Consider the following 19721-nt stretch of genomic DNA (forward strand, 5'->3'; position numbering starts at 1 on the left):
GGAATTTTGACATATACAACATAAATATTTTAATAATTCCAATTTAACTTTTTGTATATATAAATGCTGATTTATTTCTATAATACCTTGATATCATCTTGTACTCTAAAAAGCGTTTCCCAAATTTCTGGAAGTTTATCAATGATGTCATCTAAGGGTCTTCCTCTCAATAAATCATTCAAAGCTAAACAGCTGAAAATTAAAATTTCATTTCAATACATGATGAAGGTCAGTATTTTACTATGAAACATTTATACTAAAAAAGAAAACAGATTCTGCCTCTAATTCGAGTTCTCATCCCCTCACCCCAAAACAGCAATGACTTCTCTCCAGGTCCCTCAAATATACCATATATATATGGAATTTACAATTATAAAATGTTTGTTTCCCACAACTATAATATAATCCCTTTGTGATGACACATCGTTTTTTATTCACCAGTGTCTCCCCAGGGCCTAGCACACTGCCACGTACACACTGGGCACCAAATGAATGTAATTTGTATACAGAAATTCTACACTATAAAGTCATGACAGTACAAAAATGTATCTTGGTGTCTACCAATTTAACAGGTAATCTTCAACTTCCTTGATTTCATACTTATATAAACTACGACAATTTAGTAAAATCATTAACCAAAGCTTAAATAGTTAAAGAAAAATAACTATCTAATGTAGCCAACAAGAAATATGCTTTTTAGTAGTTTTTTGTTTTGTTTTGTTTTGTTTTGAGACAGAGTCTCACTCTGTCACCCAGGCTGGAGTGCAGTGGCGCGATCTCGGCTCGCTGCAACCTCTGCCCCCTGGGTTCAAGTGATTCTCCTGCCTCAGCCTCCCGAGTAGCTGGGATTACAGGCACATGCCACTGGGCCCAGCTGATTTTTGTATTTTTAGTAGAGACAGGGTTTCACCATGTTGCCCACGCTGGTCTTGAACTCCTCACCTCAGGTGATCCACCCACCTCGGCCTCCCCAAGTGCTGGGATCACAGGTGTGAGCCGCCACGCCCAGCCAGCTTTTTAGTAGTTTTAATTTATTCCTTTTGCACAAAGTATAAAACCTGGAAATTTTGAAGGGAAAAAATTCAGTTTTATTTGACTAAACTTATATTCCTAAAAATGGTACCTGGATTCTCGAACTCGCCACATGTTGCTTGTAAGGTTCTTAACCAAATCTTGAAGAATTTCTTTCAAATATTTATCCACCTAATGAAAGCAAACAGATAAAATTTAAAATGCAAAATCCATCAATAATCAAATTATTCAACTCTTAACCACACTGGTTAACCACACTTAACCACACTGACCATGTTTCTATATCTTACAGCCTCCATGTCTCTCTAGGCCACTCAGCCCACAAATCTCTTCCCACTTTGGTCGCTGTAAAGCTGCCAGGTGATCATTCTAAAATGTATGTTTGATGCTCTTATTTTCCTCAGTGCATGAGAATGAAGTCCATTCACCTGGGCATGCACACAAAGCCTTCCATGACTCATCCAGACCCAAAAGTACCATAATGTGTCTTACCTCCATTCCTTGGCACATGCCACCTCTACCTACAATCCCCTTCCCAGGTCCTACTTGCTTGGCTAACTCCTACTTGTCCCTCAAGGTTCATATTAGCCATTCTTTTCAGAGAAGACTGACTTGGGTACTCTCCTCTCTGTTCCCGTAGCACCTTCCAAAGGAGCATCACACAAAACCATACAATAACTGCACTGTTCCACGATATTGGAGATCCTCAAGGGGGTCGGGTGCAGTTATTGTACAGGACAGTGCAGTTATTAAAGGACAGAGTCTCACTCATCATCCGTGCAGTTATTGAAGGACAGAGTCTCACTCACCGTCAGTGCAGTTATTGAGGGACAGAGTCTCACTCATCATCCGTGCAGTTATTGAAGGACAGAGTCTCACTCACCGTCAGTGCAGTTATTGAGGGACAGAGTCTCACTCATCATCAGTGCAGTTACTGAGGGACAGTGTCTCACTCATCATCAGTGCAGTTACTGAGGGACAGTCTCAGTCATCATCAGTGCAATTATTGAGGGACAGATTCTCACTCATCATCAGTGCAGTTATTGAGGGACAGTCTCACTCATCATCAGTGTAGTTATTGAGGGACAGAGTCTCACTCATCATCAGTGCAGTTACTGAGGGACAGAGTCTCACTTATCAGTGCAGTTATTGAAGGACAGTCTCACTCATCATCAGTGCAGTTATTGAGGAACAGAGTCTCACTCATCATCAGTGCAGTTATTGAGGGACAGAGTCTCCCTCATCATCAGTGCAGTTATTGAGGGACAGATTCTCACTCATCATCAGTGCAGTTATTGAGGGACAGATTCTCACTCATCATCAGTGCAGTTACTGAGGGACAGTCTCACACTCATCACCAGTGCAATTATTGAGGGACAGAGTCTCACTCATCTTTTTATCCCCAGTACCTTACCCAGTGCCTGGTTCATGACTGTTCAGAATGAAAGATGAGTTTTACTTTTTAAGCCTCTGTTCTGTTTTGACATACACTTAGCAACTTTGTAGTAATGACAAAATAATGGTAGAATCAGTTTTACACCAATGCTGACATTCTCAAAAATTTACGGCTTTTCCATTTTTATAGGTAGGAAAGGTTTTGTTATCCTTACTTACATGTAAGAAAACCAAGACAAAGAGGTAAATAACAAACTGATGTCTTCCTATGTCTGCTTCTCTCAACATTCTCCATGGATGATCTCATCCACACTTGTGGCTTAATCCTTTCACTTATAGAGATGACACTCACGTCTCAAGGGTCTAGGCCTGTGTCCTGAGCTCAGACCTACAAAGCCCACTGGCCTATTAGATCTTGGCTGACCCAACAGTGCCACATGTTCTCCTGGAGCAAGCAAAACTCACTGAGTCTTCAAAGCTGAACCCTCAAGTACCTACCACCAAGAATAGAAACATATTCAGCCTAGTACCAGATAGGAGAGACAGGAAGGGGCCACATTACAGGCAGGGACTTGTAAGACATAGTAAGGATCATGGAATTTATTTAAAGTGAGCTGTAAAGGATTTTAACCCAAAATGGCACAATCTAACTTGCATTTTTAAAAATCACTTTTGCTACTATGTAGATAATTAAATGAAGAAAGGCAAAGAGAAAAAAAAGACGATGATGACCTATTCATCAGTAAAGAATTAGGGAAAGAAGAGGGTAGATTCAAGGAATACTTTGGAAGCAGAATCAACAGAATTTGCTACTAGATTCAATTGGGGGTGGTGGTGAGACACAGATCAAAATAAAGTATGACACCAAGTTTTCTGGCTTGGGCAAATAGGTGAACAGTGAGAATAGAGGGGGAAGGTTATTTTTCAAGTCCTGTTCTGGGCATGTTGGGTTTATGGTATTCTGAAACAACACTGAAGTGAAATTTTCAAGTAAACAGTTACATATGCATGTCTAAAGTGCAAGTGACATCTGGACCAAAAGTGTAAGGTTGGGAACTTTCACAATAAATATGACATTTATATGCCTTGGAACTGATTGATATAGAGAAGGCTCAGAGAGCAAAAGATACTCAGAGACAAGCCCTGAGAAATCTTAGTACATAAAAGTGGGATAGAACATGATTAACAGCCAGATGAGAGGACACCAACAGAGAAAACAAAATGGCAATTGCCTGCTTCCTTGTCTGTCTCCCCAGCTAACTGAATTCATTGGAGATGGGACTATGACCCATTCTTCATTGCATCAACAGTCCCTATCCACATTTACTATTCCATCTGTGTGAATATAAAATCATTTCCTTAACCATCTTCCCAGTGGACATTTATATTGTTTCCATTTTGGAGATTTCAATAAATGTTGCCATACACATCTTTGATACCTTGAAAGAAGGAAGAAAACATGGAATGAAAGACAATTTATTTGTTTAAACAAGTAAGCATAAAAAGTAGAAAGGAAGAGGGACACTGGGTTTAAATCCTATGCATGACTTTGGACAGTCTACAGTGTTTTCCTAACACAGGGGTTCACAGATACTTACCATGGATTTGTCAGTGACCAACGCATTCCAAATACTTGTCATGGCCTGTCGAATGCCAAGGTTGGGATCAAACTGGTAACGATAAAGTCGAGGAACTAGCTGAGGCAGAAAAGGAGCCAGCTGCTCTCCAGCTCTGGTAGCAATTACATTAAAACCAAAAGCAGCACCCTAAAAATAATAGGCACCCATTATAGTAAAATATTAACATAGCAAAAAATTCTCCCTCCCAAACTTATGCCTAAATACAGCCTGATTTAATGGGCTTTCCAATCAATAGCAGCTTTGTGGGGTTCAGCTTTCTCATCAGGCACAGACTTTCACAAAATGCACTATATATCATTTGCCACTGTCTGCCAATGTAGCATATTTGGTTTGCATGAAAAAAAAAAATTGTCCAGTGATAGCAACTTACCTTCCTAGAGTTCCACATTGCATGATGGTTGGCTAAATTCATAAATTTATACACCAGATCTGGCTGGCTAAGATCACTTGCCAGAGAACAAAGTTCCTTGTAAGTAGAAAGGCCCTGACTTGGAAACAAAGAAAAAGAGGTAGGCAATAATATACTTCTCTCTCTCCAGCCTAAAAAATTACATCATCAATATTACTGGGACATACTAAAATCAAATTTTCACTCAATTTCTAATATTGAGTTATCACCATGGAGACAGAAAACAGGCTGAGAAGAATATAAAAAGTCACCTAATTCAACTATTAGCAATTCCTAAGCCCCTCTACATTGCTGCTGATAAATGACCTAAATGCACCTCTAAGTCCATAGACATGGTCTGCTCACCACCTGGAGATGCAACTCAATAATTCCTGATTATGTTATGCATAATCTCACATGATCATAAGAGAGTCATTGGAAGACAACATCTGTCTTCCCTTAGTCTTTTCTAAGCTAGACCACCCTAAAATTCTGATTAACTTGAGTCTTGTTAACTTTCCTCTGAACAAATAATATTTGCTCAAATATCTAATCGGTTTGTTATTTTGTAAAATGTAAGCACTTTTTTAAAAACTTAGAAGGAGCCTACAAGGAGAGTAAGTAGAATGAAAACAACTTTTGATGTGATAACAGTGTACTATGGGGGAACGTCAATGACGGAACAAACTGCAGCTTTCTCCTGTTGCAGACAACAATGAAGCAGGCTCGTGTGTGACACCACAGCAAGGCCTTGCAACCAGCAAAGATTTGCCTAACAATCCGTAGAAATAAAGCATGATAAAATAAAGGAGGTCAAGCTCAAGGAATTTATTTTAAATGCTAAAGTAGTGGTCTCTAAGATAAAGAATTACACCCACCCAAAAACTAGCGGCAGTGGGTGCACCTAGCTATGCTTCCAGGTGTTCGCAGCATTCAGCTGCCTGAGAGCTAACAGCTCTTGGCCTAGTCAGTCTCCCACAACTGCCCTTAGAGCCCAACATCATGGGCTCCCACGCAGCAGCCCACCACCAACGGCTGGTCACTGAGAGGACATAAAGGGCCAGGCTCCATGCCTCAAAGCAGAACAACTCCGAAAGGCCACCCATGCCAGCTCAGAGCTCCTCAAGAGGCCAGTATCCACTGAAATTATGGCAGCAGTTTCACCCCTCCCTCAGTCATAGGCCCTATCCTGCTTCCTCATCCCCCCAGAGTGACCCCTAGGGCACTCCCCAGTAAATTTCCCACACAGAAATCTCTATCTCAGAGTTTGTTTCCCAGGATACTCAATTTAAGACATCAGCCTGCCGGGCGTGGTGGCTCACGCCTGTAATCCCAGAACTTTGGGAGGCCGAGGTGGGTGGATCTCCTGAGGTCAGGAGTTTGACACCAGCCTGACCAACATAGTGAAACCCCGTCTCTACTAAAATACAAAAATTAGCCAGGCGTGGTGGCAGGCGCCTGTAATCTCAGTTACTTGGGAGGCTGAAGTAGGAGAATCTATTGCTTGAACCCAGGAGGCGGAGGTTGTAGTGAGCCGAGATCATGCCACTGCACTCCAGCCTGGGCAGCAAGAGTGAGGCCCCATCTCAAAAAAAAAAAAAAAAAAGACATCAGACTTTTTTCCATGTAAGTTTTCTTCTTCCACCAATAGATAAAATAGAAAACGTTTCCTAAGAGGGTAGAAATCAACTTCATGACTGCTCTATTTACTAGACTAATAAATACATATATATATATTTAAAGATGTTTACCATTCAATGGATTTAACATACTTACCCATCTGGTGTTTTGCCAAGAGCTCCCCCTTGAAATACCACTGTCTCTCCAGAAACTTCATGTTTAACTCTAAACCAAAACAATAATTTCAATAAGCTTCAAGCTTTTCATACCAACATTCAACTAGCCAATACAATTCATTTACAAAGTGATAAAACTTCCTATCAAGCATTTACTGTGTACAAGATATAAAAGTCCTTTCCGACCGGGTGCAGTGGCTCACGCCTGTAATCCCAGCATTTTGGGAGGCCGAGGTGGGTGGATCAGTAGGTCAGGAGTTCGAGGCCATCCTGGCTAAGATGGTGAAACACTGTCTCTATTAAAAATACAAAAAATTAGCTGGGCACGGTGGCACGCGCCTGTAGTCCCAGCTACTCAGGAGGCTGAGGCGGGAGAATCGTCTGAACCAGGGAGGCAGAGGTTGCAGTGAGCTGAGATCGTGCCACTGCACTCCAGCCTGGGCAACAGAGCAAGACTCCAACACGAAAAAAAAAAAAAGCCCTTTCCATCAGGCTGCAAATTTTATAAAATGAATCCAGAATGAACAAATTAACAGATGAAAAAGACATTTCACATAATTTCCACTGAATTAAATGTGGTAGCACATGAAAAACTATCCTTCCTACAAGGGAGGCAACATAAAGCAGCAATCCCTTACACAGATGATTTCCCCTCACACTCTTCACGGATTAGACTATGAATGATATGCAAGCTTCTTCTCCGTATCTTAACTTCCATTTAGCCAACAGTAATTACAGCATTTTTCTAATCCAATACATTAATTGTCTGAGACCATTAAACTTTCGAAGCTTGACCTAGTGGCATGCTCCTAAACTTAACAGTATACACTGGAATAATTGTGCTATCCACAGCACAACAATTACGGACTTGCAATTTAGAAAAGGCTTCATAAACAAAAAAATGGAAGCTGAATCTTCCTTCTCCAGCATATTCTCACTATGAGTAGAGACTTCCTCTATGGGCTTGAATCTAAAATTTTCAAGTTCACCATACCTTTTGCCAGTCATAAGTGTTTCCACAAGTGTAGAAACCAATTCCTGTTGATCTTGTTCATTGCCTAGTTCATAAACCAACCCAAGGCCCTTTGATGCAACATCTTGGCTAAGTTCTACAAGAAAGTCAGACAAGATTGTATCACTTAAAAAAACTTTTGTATCCTTGCTATGAAATCAAAATTTTTAAAAAGTTATCTTGACACTGACCCAAAATGATATCAAAGTAAAGATATAAAAACAGAATCAATATGCCTATTTGGTCAAAAATAATAATAAATCATTTCAGTGGACATGGCACCATACAAGTTATTGTAAATGAGAACCATATTCACAGAAGATCCAGTTCACAAACCTAGACAATACTGATGGACCTATACAGTGTCACTGGACAGTGCAGCGACAGATTATCCATGGGCTGTAAGTCACATATCAGAGATAAAACAGCCTCACAAGATCTCAATACACTCAGACCTAACTTTTAAAAGTCAATGCAAGACCTTATGTTTAAAACGAGTTATAAAACAAAGCTACCATTGAAAGATTTAACACATATACGTTCACTCTCTCCTAGCTTAAATCAGAGAGGAAAAGTAACCAGAGGTAGAAAAAAGCTATTAGGAGAGATACTAATGTTAAAGAAGGCCTCGGCTCCATTTTAAAATGCAGAGTTGAAGAACATGTTCTAATGTATAAACCAATAAATGAGAAAGAATCTAAGTTTCCTGTATCCTAACTAGAAAATTTGGTTTCTAAGCCATTAACATAATGCTTATCCTTACTACTAACAAATAAGGTTTAATAATTGTTTTAATCATACAGCTCAAGAAAGTTTTCTTTTATGTTCATTAATCCAGGTATCTGAACATTTAAAATACAAGTTCAATTAAGTTTAGAAATCAAATATTAACCAACAACCTACCATCATTTTCTGATAGAACTGAAACAAATGCACTCTGAATTTCTTTAAGATGAGACTGAAAGAAGAAAAAAGGCATTAGAACGCTGAAACTCAATCTCTTTGAGAGAATCAGAGTCTTGCTCTCACCGTGTACAAAATTTATAGTCTTATTATCCAAGCCAGTTACAATCGCTGTTTTGCTCTCATCTTTACAGGTGGCCCAAATCACCTGGAGCTGCACCACTTACAGGGAGTCTAACACATGCAAGCTGACCACTGCCCCAACTGAGCCTTCCCATCTCAAGCACTTCTGACTTTATTCCTTCAAGGCTAGAATCATCTTCCAGCCTATATATATCAGGCCACCATCCTTCATTCCTTCATGTACAATGTATTTCAAAATACCTACTATTGGTTAATGACCTTCACCCTCATATGCTTTCCTTGCTACTTATAATACTGTGGTTTTCAACAGGGCTGACCACATACAGCATGGCTCACCTTCACTTCTTTGTGGGTACTTAGCTTCCTCACAAGGGAAAGGAGCCAGATGCAGGCTGCTTGCCTCACGTGTGGGTTGGAGCTGATGATATGTTTATTTAAAATCACATCCAACACCCATGGAACCACATCATTCACTTTGGCTCCTGGGGAAAAGCAAAGAAAAATAACAAAGAATTAAAATAACTAAACATAGTTTCCTGAAAAAATTAAATTCAAATCAACATTTACTCAACAGAACAATCCTATATTAAAATCTAAATGACTAAGGTGTTTAAAGTTGCTGAAGGAATCAATAATTATTCACTCTAGAACCTAGTGTAAACAAAATTACATTTCAAAGGTACTCAAGTAACTTTTTAGTTCCTGAGAATGAAAACTTATCCCTAATCTCTCTAGTGTCAGCAATTTTTGTCTACTAGATGTTTCTCCTCTTCCATCTAAAAACTAACTAAACTTCTTTTGCTCTTAACTTTCCTCCTCCAGCTACCATACTGTTTTTCTCCTTTCCTTTATTACTCCAGGGTTTCTCAACCTCAACACTACTGACATTGTGGCTGGATAATTCTTTATCATACAAAGCTGTGCTATACACTGCAGGATGTCTAGCAGCATCCTGTGCATTCACCCACTAGAGACCAGTGGTACCCACCCTCCCCAGTGTCTAGACATTACCAAATGTCTAGGGGCAAAAATCTCATTCCTCCAGTGACAAACCACTGATATACATTAAGACCCTTCAAAATAGTTGTTTAAACTCATGTTCAAACTTTGCTCTTCTCTTTTTTGAGCCCACTCCAAATCAGCCTTTTACCTTCTCTTCCCCATAGAAATCAGTCATAGAAATCACGAATGACTTTCCTGTTGCTAAGTCCAATGATGGTTTCTCAATTCTCACCTTAGTTGATCTATTGGCAGTACATGACATGGTCAATTCCCCTCCACCCCTTGTCCCTTCATAGCTCCTCACTGATCACATTACTCCAGTTCTCAGAGTCAGAATCCCTTCTTTTAATTCCCATAACCACAACTCTAGCTGCCAGCAGTTCTGCTATCTGGGCACCTACAATTACAAAACCAACAAATCCTTACTAGATTCCCATAACATGCCCAGGATATTATGTAGAGATGTTAAGATGGCTAAGACCTGGGCCCTAAGTGGTTTCTCAAATGCTGTTCTTTCTACTCACAGCAAGATTGGTACACTGTAACCAACAACGACATCCAAAGGCTGAGAAGCACTCAGATGAGAATGACATAGAACATGCATGATCAAAATTCACAGCAGAGATTCATCATCCCTCCCTTCTCCACAGTATTTTATGTTTTCCTTTCCCAAAACAGACAAAAACAGAACTTCAACATTTAATGGACAATTTGAGATTCCTTTGGATGAGTAAAAAGCCAAGCAGGATGCAATCTTCCAAGAAGAGTCTGAGGCAATACAAGAGTTCAGAGGATGAAGACTGGCACAGATGCCTCTCTACTAACCTCTACTTGCTTAAGTCACTATGTAAAACCCCATGGAGTCGGAAACGTCCCTCTCACAGCAAACCCACCCCTCAGTGTGAGCCCTCCCTGCTGTCAACCCTCTGTTACCACCTCTCACATGCAACCTGAAAATTCCCACTTCAGGTTTGGTTGTCTTCTTGTTAACAATGTTGCTTCCCTTCCTTCCCTCCTTCCTTCTATACAAACTGCTCCTTGCCTTGCTTCATGTGTGTTCAAAGAAAAATCTCAAAGAACTGACTCTGATTCAGCTTCCGTCAATCCATAACTGTCATTACAGTGCAAGCAAAAGTGTGTTTTTCTATTTCCTTTAAATCTCTTTATGGTGGCTAATGAAATAATAGGTGAACGCATTACCGTGAAGTTAAATGTTAACTGTAACACTAAGTGCAATAACTAAATTAATGCATTATTCATGATGAAACACAACATACAATAAAATTGTTACCATGAGAATACTCTCTTTTAACTTCCTCACTTGAAAGGATAAAATATGAAAACTTGGTGACTTTTCCTTCTGTTTAAATTTTTCTTTATTCTAGCTCAAATACTAAAATGTATTTTCAATTCCAAATTCAAATCAAACCACAACAAAGTTGAAATCATAATATATAAAACATTAAGTCAGAAACCACATGTTCCCTCAACTACACACTGTCACTAAAAGCCAGTGTACCTGGAGCGCTAGCAGAAGGCACTGACGCTTCATTATGTAATAAAGGATTAGAGGACACATCATCTGGAAACAACTATACCTTGAATTCTAAAACTGGCTAAATACATAAATCCTCATGAAAAGAGCACAAGCTTCAAGGTAATCCAGAGCTGACTCCCCTGCTTGCTTGCCAAAGGGTCAGAAAAAGAAGTTACTAATTTCATGCTGTCTGTTTTTTATTTCTTGAGACAGAGTCTTACTCTGTCGCCCAGGATAGAGCGCAGTGGCACGATCTCAGCTCACTTGCAGCCTCCGCCTCCCAGGTTCAAGAAATTCTCAGGCCTCAGCCTCCCGAGTAGCTGGGATTATAGGCTTGTGCCACCACGCCTAGCTAAGTTTTGTATTTTTAGTAGAGATGGGGTTTCACCATGTTAGCCAGGCTGGTCTCTAACTCCTGACCTCAGGTGATTCGCTCACCTCGGCCTCCCAAAGTGCTGGGATTACAGGCACTCATGAGCCACTGTGCCCAGCCTCATGCTGTCTTCTTCACTCAACTATTTTTCTTGACTGAATGAAACTGGTAAAACAGATATAAATATTTGAAAAAAGTAATATGGAATGTATAATGTTTTTGCCTCAAATGTGATGAAGAGAACAAAAAAGGGTTACTTGATAATTATAAATCGATTAGCCGAATATTTGGTACCAGCAGGTGGAGTATATTCCTCTTCAGTCACTTGCCAGGCATCTCGGGCAGCCACAGAACTAGTTCCTATTGCAGCGCTGGTAATGGCTTCGCCAATAGTGAACTGAAGTTCTATCTGCTTGGCCTGCAACGAAGGAAGTAAAAACCATGAATGAGAAAACACACTTCCCAAAAACATCCATTTCTACAGAAAGCCTGCTTAAGAGTGTGTTTCTGAGCATGTTTTGTTTTCACTCTTTGCCCTAGTTTGCTTTCGGCTAATTCAATGGCTCAAAGGCCAGGGATGGTGAGGGAGTGGAGGATATAAGAATCCCTTGAAGATATTTTTCAAAGTCTTTGCTGCCCTCCTCACCCTCAGTAGAGAACCACTAGGCAGTGATTTATGATCTCTGGAAGCATAATATGGTTCACCTAAGGAAGACAGAAAATCCCATAAACTTTGAAGCCATGTAAGTCTCAATATAAATTCTAGCTATCTCTCACCAGCTATAAACCCTTATTTAAACTTCTATGAGCCTCAAAAACTTCATTTGTAAGAAGGGCATAATATCGTCATCCACAGCATTAGGCTTTAAGAATTAAATCAGGTTAATGTACATAAAACTATTATATAGTATGCTTGATTGTGGTTACTCCACAATAAATAGTAGCCATTATATTTTATTAACATTTACTTAACAATTATTTAACTCTTTGCACTCTTAAATTATATGATATCTTGATGTTACTTTTAAATGGCTCAGAAAAAAGAACAATAAAACATATGTGAAATGTTAAAATTTGGTAAATCTGGATAAAGGGCAAGTAAGAGTTCTTTACACTATTCTTACAGCTTCACTGTAAGTTTGAAAGCATTTCAAAAGTCAAACATTTGAAAATTCTATATAGTACCCACTCAAGTGTTTTAAAACTTTATTCAGAAATGCTGACATGATTCACTAGTAGGAGTCACTGACCCAACATGTAACTACCTAGACCTGCATTTTCCACTTTTTACTGCGAACCAGAAGAAATTTAGGAGGAATAGGAGAAATAAGGGAATGAACAGAGAGCATGTGAAGGCTATGAACACGCTACTCTTCAAAGCACAAAGACAACAGTTGAGACTTTCCCACGCCAATCAACAATGCTCTAGTTGTGATGAGGCATCAAGTACTAATGCCACATGCTTCCTAGTCTGAGGAAAAAAGATTTAAAGGCTTTAGTCCTACAGCTTCCCTGGTTAAAAGCTTCTCTTGGCAACTTCAAGCTGAAAAAAGGTATTTCAACATAATCCTTATTAGGGGTTCATTTTATGTACCTGTACCTGTTTTTGCATGTTTCCTATAGTTAACAACAACACAGCTGGCATTAAAAACAAAAACAAAACTCCATAGCTACATTTATGAATAATATACTATCTGGACATTGCTGTAAATAATCCAGAAATAAAGGGGGGTTCAATAGAGAAAATAAGAACAGATACATGGGGATTCATTACATTATTATTCTATGTTTGGGTACGTTTGAAATTTCCTATAATAAAAAGTTACAAGAGGGAGCAGGGGGCAGGGCAAAGTGGCTGAACAGGGGGAGGTGGAAATGGTTAAAAGGTACAAAAAAAATAGTTACAAAGAATGAATTCAAAGAATGAATTCAGGCCAGGTGCACTGGCTCACACCTGTAATCCCAACACTTTGGGAGGCCAAGATGGGCGGACCACCTGAGGTCAGGAGTTTAAGACCAGCCTGGCCAATATGGTGAAACTCCGTCTCTACTAAAAATAAAAAAATTAGCTGGGCATGGTGGTGTGAGCCTGTAATCCCAGCTATTTGGGAGGCTGAGGCAGGAGAATCGCTTGAACCCAGCAGGTAGAGGTTGCAGTGAGCTGAGATTGCACCACTGCACTCCAGCCTGAGCAACAGAGTGAGACTCCATCTCAAAAAAAAAAAAAAAAGAATGAATGAGACCTACTACTCTTTGATAGCAAACTAGTGTGGCTATAGTCAACAATAATTTAATTGTACATTTTAAAATAGCTAAAAAAATATAATAGGATTGTTTGCAACTCAAAAGATAAATGCTTGAGGGGATGGATACCCTATTCTCCATGATGTGATTATGAAGCATTGCATGTCTGTAACAAAACATCTCACATACCCCATAAATATATACACCCACCATGTACCTACAAAAACTTAAAATTGAAAAAAAAAAAGTGCAACAGAATCTCATCCCCTCCCCATCTAATGCAGGAACATCGAACTGAACTATCCACCAAAAAAGCACCTTCATAAAAACTAAATCAGGTGAGACATCACAGTACCCGGCTTCAGCATAATAACAAGAGGAGACTCACTGAATAGGGTGGGAAGAACACACTGCCTACACCACCCCTCCCCCAGTCCCAGGCAGCACAGCTTGGAAAGAGAACCTGTGTGCTTGGGTGAAGCAGAGCTAAATGGGCGTGATACTTCGCATTATAACTCAGTGCCACTCTGTCACAGCATCAGGCAGAATTCTGCCAGTGCCCACTTAGACCAAACCTGGGCCAGAGGGAAATCAGCTTCTTCAGTGAGAGGAACCCAAGTCAGCTGACTAAAATGGCCTCAGGCCCCCAAATAAATTTCACCAGCAGCTAGGCCACACTTGGATGGAGGAAAAGCAAAAATACAGAAGACTTTGTCTCGCAACCAGGCACCAGCCCACCCACAATAAAACAAAGGACCAGGCAGAGTCCAAAAGCCCCACTTCCAGGATGCTGCTGTGGAAGAGCACTTCTAGACCCACCCCAGGCAAGAAGGGAATCTGCTCATGTGGCACGAACAACCTAAGTCCCAAGTCCTGGTTGGCTCCAACACCTGCTCACTAAAGCAGCCTCATCTTTGAAAAAGCATCAGCAGCAGTCAGGTGGCCACAGGCCTTGGGTGACCCCTGGTACTGTGCTGGTCTGGGATGCCATGGGCTTTGGGTGTAACCCAGCATGGTGCTAGCTGCTGTGGCCACAGAAGTGCCCACATTACCCCTCCCCTAATTTCAGGCAGCTCATTGTGGAGAGACGCTCCCTCTACCTGGGAGAAAGAGAGGGAAGAGAGCAAGAAACTTTGCCTGGGAACCCAGAGAATGCTCCCTTATCTTCCCCAAGTCCATCAATGCTGGGTATCTCGGTATCTGGAAGAGTTGCAGCACACATGGGCTTAGGGTGCCCTCTAGTGCTGAAACGACTGCAGTGACCACAGGCTTAGGGAACTCAACACTCAGTCATATTTGAATTCTTGGGAGGCCCTCTGAAGGACAGGTACAAACAAGGCCAGATTGTGAAGACTGGAATAAATATTTAACTCTTCAATGCCCAAACACTGATGAATGTTCACAAGCATCAAGGACATTTGAGAAAATATGTTCGAAAAAACATTCACCCTAAACAAACAGAATAAATAAGCAGGCACCAGTGACCAATCCTGGAGTGGCGTAGATATGTGACAGACAGGGAAATCACGATAGCTGTTTTAAGAATGCTCAACAACTTCAAGAAGACATGGAGAAGGAATTCAGAAACTTGTAAGAGAAATTTAGTAAAGAGATTAAAATGGAGGAAAAAATCAAATCTTAGAGCTGAAAAATGTAATGGATGACTGAAAAATGCTTCAATGTGTCTCAACAGCAGAACTGATCAAGTAGAAGAACGAACTAGTGAGCTCTGAGACAGGCTATTTGAAAACACACAGTCAGAGAAGAAAAGTGCAGAAGAATGATACACTTACAAGATCTGGAAAACAGCTTCAAAGAGGCTAAGAGTTATTTGCCTTAAAGAGGAAATAGAGAAAAGAAACAGGTGTAGAAAGTTTATTCAAAGAAATAATCAACAGAGAACTTTCAGAACCTAGAAAAACATGAACACCCAGGCAAAAGAAGGTCAAGGAATACCAAGAAGATTCAACCCAAATAAGATTACCCCAAGGCATATAATAAACTCACAAAGGTAATGGACGAAGAGAGGATCCTAAAAGTAGCAAGAGAAAAGAAACAAGTAAGATATAAAGGAGCTCTGATATGTCTGGCGACAGAAACCTTACAGGCCAGGAGGGGGTGGAATAACATATTCAAAGTGCTAAAAGAAAGAAAGAAAAGAAAGAAAAAAAACCCTTTCAACTGAGAATACTGTACCCAGCAAAGCTATCCTTCAAATATCAGGGGAACCAGCCCCCAATATTTCAATGTACGTTCTTTTCTATTTTCCCTAAGTGTTGGCTGGTCTGAGAAATAAAGAGAAAGAGTACAAAGAGAGAAATTTTACAGCTGGGCCTGCAGGGGTGCCATCACATATTGGTAGGACCGTGATGGCGACCTTGAGCCGCAAAACCAGCAAGTTTTTATTAGGGATTTTCAAAGGGGAGGGGGGTGTACGAACAAGGAGTAAGTCACAAAGATGACACGCTTCAAAGAGCAATAAAAGATCACAAGGCAAGGGCAAAATTAGAATTACTGATGAGGGTCTGTGTCCCGCTGTGCACACATTGTCTTGATAAACATTTTAACAGGAAACAGGGTTTGAGAGCAGACAATCGGTCTGACTAGAATTCACCAGGCTGGAATTTCCCAATCCTAGTAAGCCTGAGGGCACTGCAGGAGACCAGGGGTATTTCAGTGCTTATCTCAACCGCTTAAGACAGACACTCCCAGAGCAGCCATTCATAGACCTCCCCCCAGGAATGCATTCCTTCCCCAGGGTCTCAATTATTAATATTCCTTGCTGGGAAAAGAATTCAGTGATACTTCTCCTGCTCACCCATCTGTCTACAGGCTTTTTGCAAGAAGAAAAATATGGCTCTATTCTGCCCGACCCCACAGGCAGTCAGACCTTATGGTTATCCTTCCTTGTTCCCTGAAAATCACTGTTATTCAGTTCTTTTTCAGGGTGCACTGATTTCATATTGTTCAAACACACGTTTTACAAACAACTTGTACAGTTAACACAATCATCACAGGGTCCTGACATACATCCTCAGCTTACGAAGATGACAGGATTAAGAGATAAAGTAAAGACAGGCATAAGAAATTTTAAGAGGATTGACTGAGGAAGTGATAAATGTCCATGAAATCTTCACAATTTATGTTCAGAGACTGCAGTAAAGACAGGCATAAGAAATTATAAAAGTATTAATTATGGGAACTGGTAAGTGTTCATGAAATCTTCACAATTTATGTTCTTCTGCCACGGCTTCATCTGCTCCCTCTGTTCAGGGTCCCTGACTTCCCACAACATTCAAATATAAAGGATAAATGAAGACTTTCCTGGGTAAACAAAAGATGAGGGAATTCACCACCACCAGATGTGTCTTACAAAAAATGCTACAGTTCTTCAATCTGAAAGAAAAGAATTCTAGCATGCAACAAAAAATGTAAATACACAGACAAATTCAAAATACTCTAATACTGTATAGAGTATTCTAAAGATACTAAAGACACTCTAATACTGCATTTAAAGATACTCTAATGCTGTAGAGTATTAACAGTATCTTTGTATTAGAGTATCTTCAGTATCCTTATCTAATACTCCATAGAATCTTTAGTATGAAGACTAAAACATAAACTTTTCAAAAATAATGACTACAACAATTTGTTAAAAGATAGGCAATATAAAAAGACGTAAGTTGAGAAAACAAAGAGCCAAAAAATGGGGGTACTAGAATTAAAACAGAGTTTTTAAGTTTTTTCTTTGCTTGTTTTTGTTTGTTTCTTGTGATCAAAGTGAAGTTGTCATCAAACTTGTTATATTTTCTGAAACCCTTAGGGAAACCACAACTCAAAAAACAGTCTAAACAGATAAACTAAAAATAAAAAGTAAAACATACTATGAGAAAAAAGTAATTTATCCACAAAGGAAGGCAGAAAGAAAAAAAGAGAGGACTTCCAAAACAACCAGAAAACAAAAAACAAACTGGCAGTAGTTAAGTCTTTACCTAACAATAATAAACTGACTGTTGTTGGACTAACTTACCTGATTAAAAGATACAGAACGGCTCAATGAATAAGAAAACAAGACCAATTATATGCTGCCTACAAGAAATTCACTTCGGCCGGGCACGGTGGCTCACACCTGTAATCCTAACACTTTGGGAGGCCACAGTGGGCAGATCACCTGAGGTCAGGGGTCCAAGACCAGCCTGGCCAACATGGCAAAACCCCGTCTCTACTAAAAAAATAAATAAATAAATAAATTAGCTGGGCGTGGTGGCTTCTGCCTGTAGGCCCAGCTACTTAGGAGACTGAGGCAGGAGAATCTCTTGAACCCAGGAGGTGGAGGCTGCAGTGAGCTGAGATTGCTGCACTCCAGCCCGGGCAATGGAGCGAGACTCCATCTCAGAAAGAAAAAAAAAAAGAAATTCACTTCACCTATAAAGACACAAATAGACTGAAGGTAAAGGTATGAAAAAGATACTTCCATGCAAATGAAAACCAAAAAAGAATAGAAGTAACTATACTTGCATCAGATAAAATAGATTTCAAGTCAAAAACTAGAAAAAGACCAAGGTCATTACATAATGATAAAGGGCTCAGTTCAGCAAGAGCATATAAAGGTTATTAATATATATGCAAACAGTATTAGAGCACTCAAACGTATAAAGCATAATAGATATATTACAGGGAGAGACAGACTGCAACACAATAATAGTGGAAGACTGACTTCAACATCCCACTTTCAGTAATGGACAGGTCATTCAGACAGAAAATCAAGCAACCCAAATCAAAATTGAACTACACTCTAGACAAAATGGACCTGACATTTACAGAACATTTCATCTAACTGCTGTAGAATACACATCTTTTCTCATCAGCACATGGAACATTTTCCAGGATAGACCATATGTTAGACCACAAAGCAAGTCTCAAGCAATTCAAAAAAAATCAAAATCATATCAAGTATCTTTTCTGACCATAATGGAATAAAACTAGAAATCAATAACAAGTGGAACTTTGGAAACTATAGAAATACATGGAAATTAAACAACACGTTCCTGAACAACCAATGGATCTATGAAAAAATTAAGAAAGAAAAATTTAAAATTTCTTGATACAAAAGAAAATAAAAACACAACATACCAAAATCTATGGGATACAGCAAATCAGTGCTAATGGGAATTTTATAGTAATAAATGTTTAAATCAGAAAAGAAGAAGGCTTCAAATAAACAACATAACGATGCACTTTAAAGAACTAGAAAAGCAAAAGCAAAGCAAACCCAAAATTAATAAAGGAAAGAAATAATAAAATTCAGAACAGAAGTAAATGAAATTGAGACTACAAAAACTACAGAAGATTAATGAAATGAAAAACTGGGTTCTTTAAAAGATAAACAAAAAAATTATTAGAACTGATAAAGTCAGTAAGTTACAGGATACAAAATCAACATACAAACAGTTGCATTATATGTGATATGCTTTGGATTTGTGCCCCTGCCCAAATCTCATGACTGAATCGTAATCCCCAATGTCGGAGGAGGGGCCTGGTGGGGGGGTGACTGGATCATGGGGGTAGACTTCCCCCTTACTGTTCTGACAGTGAGTGAGTTCTCACAAGGTCTGGTTGTTTAAAAGTGTGTAGCACCTCCCACTTTGTTCTTTTTCTCCTGCTCCTGCCATGTAAGACATGCCTGCTTCCTCTTTGCTTTCTGCCAAGATTGTAAGTTTCCTGAGGCCTTCCCAGCCATGCTTACTGTACAGCCTGCAGAACTGTGAGTCAATTAAACCTCTTTTCAAGTTACCCACTTACAGCAGTGTGAGAATAGACTAGTATGCCAACACCAAACATCTGCAAAAGAAATCAAGAAAGCAATCCCACTCATAATAGCTACCAAAAAAAAAAAAAAAAAAAAAACCCAAGGAAAAAAAAAAAAAAAAAAAAAAAAAAAAAAAAAACCTAGGGATAAATTATAACCAAAGAAGCAAAAGATTTCTGTAATGAAAACTATAAAACATTGATGAAAGAAATTAAAAAGAACACACAAAAGAGAAGACATATCCCATGTTCATGGATTGAAATAATATTATTAAAATTTCCATACTAATGAAAAAGATCTACAGATTCAATATAATCCCTATTAAAATATCAATGACGTTCATCAAAGCAGAACTAGAAAAACAATCCTAAAATTGGTATGAAACCACCAAAGACCCTGAAGAATGAGCAAAAAATACTGAGCAAAAAGAATAAAGCCAGAGGCAT

The 19721-nt window shown here is 39.4% G+C and overlaps 1 protein-coding gene across 4 annotated transcripts in view; it reads right to left on the reverse strand.

Moving 5' to 3' along the window:
- Nucleotides 1-19721, reverse strand: part of ECPAS (Ecm29 proteasome adaptor and scaffold) — a 127781-nt gene that overhangs the window by 26427 nt on the left and 81633 nt on the right. For all 4 annotated transcript variants that reach the window (XM_032164862.2, XM_032164861.2, XM_032164859.2 and 1 more), the window contains 9 exons: nucleotides 11517-11640; nucleotides 8647-8792; nucleotides 8167-8221; nucleotides 7246-7360; nucleotides 6232-6300; nucleotides 4438-4555; nucleotides 4026-4193; nucleotides 1124-1203; nucleotides 87-192 (listed from right to left, as the gene is read on the reverse strand). In XM_032164862.2, the coding sequence (XP_032020753.1) occupies nucleotides 87-192; nucleotides 1124-1203; nucleotides 4026-4193; nucleotides 4438-4555; nucleotides 6232-6300; nucleotides 7246-7360; nucleotides 8167-8221; nucleotides 8647-8792; nucleotides 11517-11640 (981 nt within the window). The remainder of the gene's footprint in view (nucleotides 1-86; nucleotides 193-1123; nucleotides 1204-4025; nucleotides 4194-4437; nucleotides 4556-6231; nucleotides 6301-7245; nucleotides 7361-8166; nucleotides 8222-8646; nucleotides 8793-11516; nucleotides 11641-19721) is intronic.

This window comes from Hylobates moloch, unplaced genomic scaffold (genome assembly GCF_009828535.3).
Source record: "Hylobates moloch isolate HMO894 unplaced genomic scaffold, HMol_V3 SCAFFOLD_10, whole genome shotgun sequence".
In the NCBI taxonomy this organism is placed as follows: Eukaryota; Metazoa; Chordata; class Mammalia; order Primates; family Hylobatidae; genus Hylobates; species Hylobates moloch.